General features: G+C 30.2%; 1 protein-coding gene across 1 annotated transcript in view; it reads left to right on the forward strand.

The window, feature by feature from the left end:
- The window catches only part of LOC150109540 (uncharacterized), a 74,945-nt gene extending 66,073 nt beyond the window's left edge, over window positions 1-8,872 (forward strand). The window contains exons 13-17 of the mRNA XM_090402609.1: window positions 1,292-1,324; window positions 1,462-1,494; window positions 1,597-1,823; window positions 3,205-3,330; window positions 8,672-8,872. Of these exons, the coding sequence (XP_090258735.1) occupies window positions 1,292-1,324; window positions 1,462-1,494; window positions 1,597-1,823; window positions 3,205-3,330; window positions 8,672-8,872 (620 nt within the window). The remainder of the gene's footprint in view (window positions 1-1,291; window positions 1,325-1,461; window positions 1,495-1,596; window positions 1,824-3,204; window positions 3,331-8,671) is intronic.
- The last annotated feature ends 269 nt before the right edge of the window (window positions 8,873-9,141 follow it).

Here is a 9,141-nt window from a genome sequence, read left to right on the forward strand (position 1 = left end):
CCAAAGGATTTCGATGATATAAAACAAGGTTACCCATAAAACAACAGTAGCGGAAAGACTGTAAGTATCCCCATTTGTATACTATACTCCGTCCAATTTTTCTATTTGAGAGGAAAAAAAAAGAAAGAAAAATTCATTCCACCTCCTCTCCAGTCCGGTTTGCTCATCACAACTCATATTTACACGATCTGCCTCATTATTAGAAATATAAGAAGGGCGGAAGTAAGAGAACTGTGATCACTAACAAATTTTAGACCTAAAAATTTCTCATATTTATACTTCATACTTGGACAATCTCGTTTGAAACGATTAATTTTGGATTTCACCACCAGGTGGCCAGTATCATGAAATGGTTTTAACATTTGAACCATTTTATGAGGTCAGTTATTTCTCTTTAGTTGCTTTTTGATGTGGTTATTAGGTTGGGTTTGGTTTGTAGCTTCTCCGTCCAATATATTAATAAGATATTTTATTAATCATTCTGATTGATCATGAAATAATAAAGTACAGCAAATTTCCATCTCTTAGGTAACATCTTCGTGCCATTACACCGGCATGAAGATGTAAGATCAAGATTTCTGTGAGCTAAATGTCCTACTTATAAATCCAGTCTAAAGAGGCACAAATAAGGCAACAAACAAGCAATTGTTTGGTATTATTTAAGTTCGGAATGTTTTAATTCCATTCTGTGCTTTTGTTTACGATTAAATACTACATTTCAATAAAGGAATAATTAAATGCATTGTTTGGATGCTCTACAGATAATTATTGTTGCCATAAATCACTAACCGAAACATACATGAAATGGATTTCTATTGTTTGAACACGTCACAGAAGCGATATTAACAAGTCTGCGTACTCATGAAAAACTTAAAAAAATCAACCTTTTGTTGCATATTAATTTATTTTGAGCTATAAAATTTGAATTTTAAAACAGAAAATTTAAATAAATAAATTATCGATTTTTTTAAAAATTATATATCTAATTTAATATTCTTTCTAATAATGTATATATTTTTATTAAACATATTTAATTTTTTTATAAAAGTTTGAACAAAACTATACATAGAATTTAAAAAATATTCCGGATAGGAGGAAGTTCCAAAGAGTTGATTTATTATTTCTGTCGAAGTGAATACCAAAGGCGTTAGCTATTAAAGCTAATTCTTTTAGAAGTCATAATTCAAGAACGAGATGACAGTTTAAAATATTTCAGTGTATTTATTTAAAGTATATAATAAATTGCTTAAAAATATTTTAAAAAATTTAATTATGTAAATTTTTTTTCCAGAAGTGGATCTCCAACTGGTAAAAATCAAAAAAGGTAATAACTTACAAGTACTGATATATGAATGTTTCAGTATATTTTTTAAAAAATAATTACCTAATTAAAATATTCGAGCTGCTTGAAAAATATTAGAAAAAATTAAATAGATTAATTTAATTTTTTTTTCCTTCCAGAAGTGGATCTCCAAGTTGTAAAAATCGAAAAAGGTAATCATTTACGAGTATCCTGATACATGATTATTTTATAAAATATATTTTAAAAAAAATAATTAACATATATTAATGAATTTTTTTTATTTTATTTTCCAGAAATTGGTCTTCAGTATGTAAAAAGCAAACGAGGTAATAATCTTCTTGTCCACAACGGCTTTATCTTTAGGAAGAGCAGCAGCGAAGGACCTACGATTTACTGGAAATGCATTAAATACGACAAATTCAAATGTAACGGACGATGCAAAACATTCAAAAACAGCATCGTGGATTTTATGGATAATCACAATCATTTTCCCGATCCTGCAGAAATCGAATCCAAAAAAGTCAGAAAATTTTAAGGTAAATGTGATGGATTTGTAATAAAGATTGAATCAGTGTGACAGTCAGACACGTTTATGACAACGGTTGAAGTTTTTGATTCATTCTTTTTTCGTTTTTTTTTAAATACATCATCCCATGATGAGCTTTTTCTAATAAAATGATGATAATGTGTCTCTGAGGATGATGCAGCTTGAAAAAAAAAAAGGTTTTTCTTAGCTATTTTCTTTATCGGGGCTTTTTATTTGAAGCTATCAGTTTGGATTTATCAGAAGAAAGAAATAGAATTGCCAAAGATTAAACCAAGAGATAATAAAGAAAAAAAAAAGGTACAGTCTGTTTATCTTACATTATCTATTTCAAGTATTTGTTATTAAAAATCTAAAAAATAAAAATAATTAATTAAATAAAAATATTTTTATTAAATCTAAAATATTTGTAAAATTTTAAGTTTTAAATAAAATTTAAATGTATATGTTCTGATAGAATAAATAAATAAATAAATATAATTTTAAAGATTTTATTAAAGTTGTCTGTCCAATATTAATTAATTTGCATAACAATTAGTTGTTTACTAAATAAATTTATATTAGTAAAATATAATGAATTCGAAAGAACGAAAAATTCAACACTGATTTTTTTTTCCCTGTCTCTCTTTCTCCGTTTAGGTCATCTTCCAAGTACTAGCAAGATGTTGTGGCAATCGTAAGAGAAGGAAGTCTGCGGAGAAATGTTTGTCAAGAACTTTGTTGTGGCTTAAAAAAAGTGATATTATTCATCGGTCTTCATAAATACTCGCTAGAGGGAGTTGGTATGAACACATTCATAAGGCGCCGCTTCTTTGAAATAGAGATTATGGGATCATGCGTAGAAATGTACCTTTATTTGCAAGCAATTATGCAATAATATTTTTTAAATTTCTTATTAACGTTAACAATGTATGAAATGATCCAGAAAATGTACATTGTGACTTTCATAATGATTGAACAATGATTCACGCGTTGTAATTCACTTTGTTATTGTTAGAATGTGAAATGTACATTGTTATCGCTATTACAACAAATGATCCACGCGCTGGCATGTTTCCGATTCTTATGAAACGTGAATCATTGTTCACTGAATTTGAAATCCACATTCATACTGTTGCCAGGGTAACGTGATGAAATTTACATTATTTATTTTTATTTTTTTATTTTTCATGATAAATTTCGTCTGAAATATACTTGAAATGAACAACTGCTTCACATCTGTTTCTATTTTAATTCCATTTTATATGAAAAATGCGCTTTGACGTACTAATTTAAACAAATAAAACAATTGAATAAAGTTGGTTCATATTTGAATCGTAATACAATTTTATTTATTTATTTATTTTTTTTTTTTTAGTTTCACCTTTCCACTTCCTGCAAAGAAGCTACGAAAGGTTCCACAACCGAAGGAAGTCCGAAGACACGTACGATCGCAACGAGAAGACTTGCTGCAAACTTTGTAATCGGGTGTATTCCAATTCAGGTAATCTCAAGCAGCACATGGTGTTGCACAAAGACGTCAGAGAGAGGTTCGCGTGCGACTTGTGTCCTCGCGATTTCTCGCACAAGACCACGTTGACGAAGCACAAAAAGAAGCACCACGGATGCGACTCGTACTCCAACAAATCGCAGTGAAAAACGCATTTGGACTTCCTGCCACGTGTTCCGGTGAAATGAGGAATTCTCTCGATCGTTTAAGTCTCAGAAAGTAAGAGAGAATAAATTGTACTGTATTTGCTTGCGCTTTAGTTTTAAAAGTGCATAATGGTATTAGAAAGTGTGTGAGGGAAGAAACCATTATTATTAGTATAAAAATGATGAATAATCTTATTACATCGCGTTTTATTTTATTTATTTTTTAATATTTTTGGACGATTTTTATAATTTTCTCATAAAAATAAACTTTGTAAATTTTATACGTTTTTTTTTTCAAAATCTAAATAATGTTGAGTGTGTTTGGCAGCATTTGAGATCGAAATAATCACTTCATCGAGTCTTTGTATGTAGTGCTGCTTAGATGAAAGGATTGTAATCAAACACTTTTAGAATTAGAATTGTCATTTAACCCCCCCCCACCCCCACCCAACAAAAAAAAAAAGAAATTAATCAGTGACCATTTCAGAATTAGATGAAATAAAATTCAGGCGTAGACTTCTGTGGCTAATTGGTTCAAAAGATATATTTCGGTGATTACATTTTTTTTATTATTCAGTTGTATAAAACACTGAAATAATAGTTCCCGACAAGTTTCGTAAATCGTAGGATTTACATCTTCAGGGGGTAAATAGTATAACTTAAAGTTTAAACAAGAGAATTAATAAATACAAATCATAATCGTCTGGCTATTCATAAAACTCAAATAACAGAATGCAGATATAAAACGTTATTGACGTTGAACAATACTGGACGATGTCACGTGTTCTCGTTCATACAGTCCGAGCTCAGATTGAGGGAGATTTTTTATTAGAACTGACCACACTTGATGGAGAATTAAACCTTGATTTTTATTGCATTGGGTTGGGTTTTTCAGCATATTAGCAGCTTCTTTAAATTTTCTTATATAACTGTTGTTTTGTATGTATGACATCTTTTGGTCAGAGTACATCGTGTCCAGTGGAAGTGGTATGGAAAGCAAGACCCGTTTTTTGTTCTCTTTTGTATTGTACGTCTTTTTGGTGTTCAGCCATGCGTATTTCTCCAGATCTTCCTGTCTGTCCTACGTAGCAAATCCCGCAAGAGCAACGGATTTTGTAGACTCCTGGTTTTTTAAGAGGACGATGAGGTGGTTTTGGTGGATGTAGGAATCTTGAGATTTTCTCCATAGGAAGGAAGGAAGGCTACTTTTATGTTGTGTTTGTTCGTTAATTTGGCTAGCTTGTCTGTAACATTTTTGATATAAGGAAGCGAGATTGCGTTTTTGTAATCCTGTTGTATTATGTTGTTAGTTGGAGGCATTTTGAAGATTCTCTTGATGGTTTTTGTTTCCTACCCATTCTGTTGGAGGATTTGTGTTAAGTATTTTAGTTCTTCATTACATCTTTCTTGTGTGCTGTAGACATTGTATGCTCTGTCTCGAAGAGTTTTAATGAAGCTTATTTTTTGTGAAGGATGGTGGTGTGAGGTTGCATTTAGAAATCTTCCAGTGTTTGTCGGCTTCCTATATACTGAGAAGGAGAGTTTACTTTCTTCATTCATTTCTAATAGAATATCCAGAAAAGGAAGTTTTCTGTTTTTTTCTTGTTCTAAAGTGAATTTTATGGTGCTGTGCAAATTGTTGAGATAATCTTTGAAAAACCCAACCCAATGCAATAAAAATCAAGGTTTAATTCTCCATTAAGTGTGGTCAGTTCTAATAAAAAATCTCCCTCAATCTGAGCTCGGACTGTATGAATGAGAACAAGAACACGTGACATCGCCCAGTATTGTTCAACGTCAATAACGTTATCCGCATTCTGTTATTTGAGTTTTATGAATAGCCAGACGGTTATGATTTGTATTTATTAATTCTCTTGTTTAAACTTTAAGTTATACTATTTACCCCCTGAAGATGTAAATCCTACGATTTACGAAACTTGTCGGGAACTATTATTTCAGTGTTTTATAGAACTGAATAATAAAAAAATGTGGTGTAATCGCCGAAATATATCTTTTGAAATAAAATTCATCAAACAAACGGAAAAACTTCTCAGTATTTTGATGTGTATTGGTAAAGTGTTGCTCCCAGTGATGTTGGAAGCAACCGGACGTGGATCTCTTTGCCAACTTGTTACGATTTTTTCCTTTTTTTTTATTATTATATTTTCTGAAAATTTATTTATTAAAATCAATTTCAAAATATTCGTATCTATTTACTGGTTTTTATACCATCGCTAAATGATCGAATAATAATAAAAATTAGAAGGGAATAATAAGAAGATAGAGGGAGGGAATGAAAATTAAAGGTGCAGTCTTCAAAACAGCTTTTTCAGATATTAGAAAAATTCTTTTTTTTTTAATATTTTTATTGCTATCTTAATGAGTGAAGTAGAAAAAAAAAGGGAAATTAATACAACTGGTAATAATAACGATAAAATGTAAAGAGAAAACCAGTAATATAACATTACGATACATAATACGTAACAGTAATAAAACAATACATAACAATAACATAATACATAGCACTATCATAACAATATCTGTTTAGGGGATTTTTGCAATTTTATTCAGCCGCTTGCCATTCCTCTGTTGCATCCCTCAAGGGATATTTCCTGTCTGTGTTTACGAGGCTGGTTTGCCTGTTCTGAGGGACGAAAAACCCGAGTTTCCGCGAGAGAAAACTCTTTACCTCCGTATGAGATCAACTACCTCACCATTTGATTGAAAAGACTTACTAAAGATTCTTCACATCATATACGGAATTTGAACCCGGATCTTTCTAACCGAAAGGCTCATCTATTATAGATGAGTTCGTCTATACCAACTGAGTTACAGAGATTCTAATAACAATACGTAGTACATAACAATAACAACAATAAAAATACACAACAACAGTACAGAATATGACAATAGCATAACAATTACAATACATAACAGTAACAACAAAAATACATTATATATAACAATTGCATAAAAATACATTATATATAACAATTGCATAAAAATTATAATACATAACAGTAACAACAATAAAAATACATAACAATAGTATAACACAATATATAACAATTCCAAAAATAAAAATACCTAAGAATAACAATAAAAATATATAACAATAACAACAATAAAAAACATAACAATAACAACAATAAAAATACATAACAATAGCATAACGCAATAGATAACAATAGCATAACGCAATAGATAACAATAACAACAATAAAAACACATAACAATAACAACAATAAAAATACATAGCAATAGCATAACGCAATACATAACAATAACAATAATAAAAATACATAACAATAACAACAATAAAATACATAGCAATAGCATAACGCAATACATAACAATAACAATAATAAAAATACATAACAATAACAACAATAAAATACATAGTAATAGCATAACGCAATACATAACAATAACAATAATAAAAATACATAACAATAACAACAATAAAATACATAGCAATAGCATAACGCAATACATAACAATAACAATAATAAAAATACATAACAATAACAACAATAAAAATACATAGCAATAGCATAACGCAATACATAACAATAACAATAATAAAAATACATAACAATAACAACAATAAAATACATAGCAATAGCATAACGCAATACATAACAATAACAATAATAAAAATACATAACAATAACAACAATAAAATACATAGCAATAGCATAACGCAATACATAACAATAAAATGTAAACACGAATCTTATCGCAGTAAATCGCATAATCTTTACCAAGCAGAGTGCAAGACGAATTACCAGAACGAGAAAGAAAGAGAGAGAGAGAGTAGCATTTGTCGAATGCATTAGCAGTCACTCATTGAATTAGTGCCGAACAATGAACTTGTAAGCGAAATTTCTTCTTCCTTATCTGCCATAATAAGTAGTTGTAATTGAATAAGATGAAGTAAATAATTAAACTGTTCTTGGCAGAAGAGGTACTGCAGGTTGCAGATGGATATCTTCGATCCCATTGTTTGAAACGATTTTAGTTCCTGTTAATAGAAAAATATCATTGATTTAAACTGTTACGAATTCTCATTTCCTATCTGTTGACTTTATTAACTGTAGGCGTGCTATATTTTGCCATTGAATCTATCGATTAATATATGGATAAGGATTAGATTTGACGCCTGTGGTACTGCCTATACCATCGTGTTCTTGAATTGAAAAAAAAAATTAAATTATTATTTTATTTTATTTTATTATTATTATTATTTTTTTTTTTTTTGTCGAGAATAGGTTTTGCAGAAAATGTGGGTCATCTGTCAAGCTTAGGAAGTATTGGATGAGTAAAAGTATTAGCGGGTGTAGTATTTTACCTCTTATATATTTTCATATATTTATAAAAGTGTACATAATCATTTGATGTCGATGTAGCAGGTTGTGCTCTTCCTCGTAGTATTATCAATTAGATCCGAAACTTTAGTTGCCATTATAGAGACAGCTCTAAAGATTGTATAGTGAAAAGAACACGTGATTTCTCCTAAAACGACATTTATTCAAATCTAAGCGGCGTTCATTATTAAAATATCGAACCTCCAAATATACACGAACTAGATTTGTACATTTCTACGATTTTCCACAATCGGAGACCACTGCTCACCATCATTATACGATCTTTTAGAGAAGGAATAGTATTCGTATATTTTCAGTGTGGAATTTTTGTAGTCCAGTGAAGTGACAATGGGTTTTTTTGTCATATGATTGTACGCGTTGAACACAAAGTGTTGATATGTGTGTGTGTGTGTGTGTGTGTGCTTGCGTGTTTGTGAAATAGAATATTTCATATATAACTATGCAGCTGTAGAACATTGTGATCTGACAAATGTGTTGGTTTGTTTGTGCTGTATTTTTATCAACATGTAATGTTTTTAGTACTAGTCCGAGAGTTATTGAAATAAATAAATAGAAAGTCTGACTTTGTGTCTGAATTTCATTTTATCTTGCACAATACCGAAAAAAAATAAACAAACAAACATAAAAGTTGACAGTAACACAGTGGGTACGCTACTGGAGCACTTAAAAAAAAAAAAAAGGATTCTTAAACTACGCAATCTGTAAATTTTAATTTTTTTTTTTTTTTTTTTTTTTAACTCGGTTGTCAATAAAAATACTGAAATCCCTTAACTGTTTTATTTATTATTTTTTTTTTTATAGGTGCTTCCATTCGGTTTCTGGCAAGGAGCTTTGGAAGCGTCCGCAATGTGTACCCAGGGGGCAAAATACGGTGCGAAATATGTCATCGCCTGTACTCAAGTTCGCGCAATCTTAAACAACATATGGAGCTTCATAAAGACGTCAGGGAAAGATATCCTTGTGAATTATGCTCGTGTGACTTTTCTCATAAAACTACTTTAACTAAACACAAAAAGAAGCATCATAATATTTACTAAGATTTTCTTTGTTTCTTTGGACATCCGTTTTTTTATTCTTATTATTGTACATTTACTGTTCACAGACATTTTCTATAAAGCTGTGTTTAGAGAATGTAATAATAGAAATGACAAGTCAATTCGCCAGATCAATTGGACTCTGTATACTTAAGCATTGTTTAAATAAAGTATTGTTTTTCAGCTAATGCGCAACAATGTGCACAAGTTGAAAGTTACAACTTGCACTGGATATTG

The sequence above is a fragment of the Typopeltis vanoorti genome, chromosome 2 (genome assembly GCF_054136105.1).
Source record: "Typopeltis vanoorti isolate ZY-2024b chromosome 2, IOZ_Tvanoo_1.0, whole genome shotgun sequence".
In the NCBI taxonomy this organism is placed as follows: domain Eukaryota; kingdom Metazoa; phylum Arthropoda; class Arachnida; order Uropygi; family Thelyphonidae; genus Typopeltis; species Typopeltis vanoorti.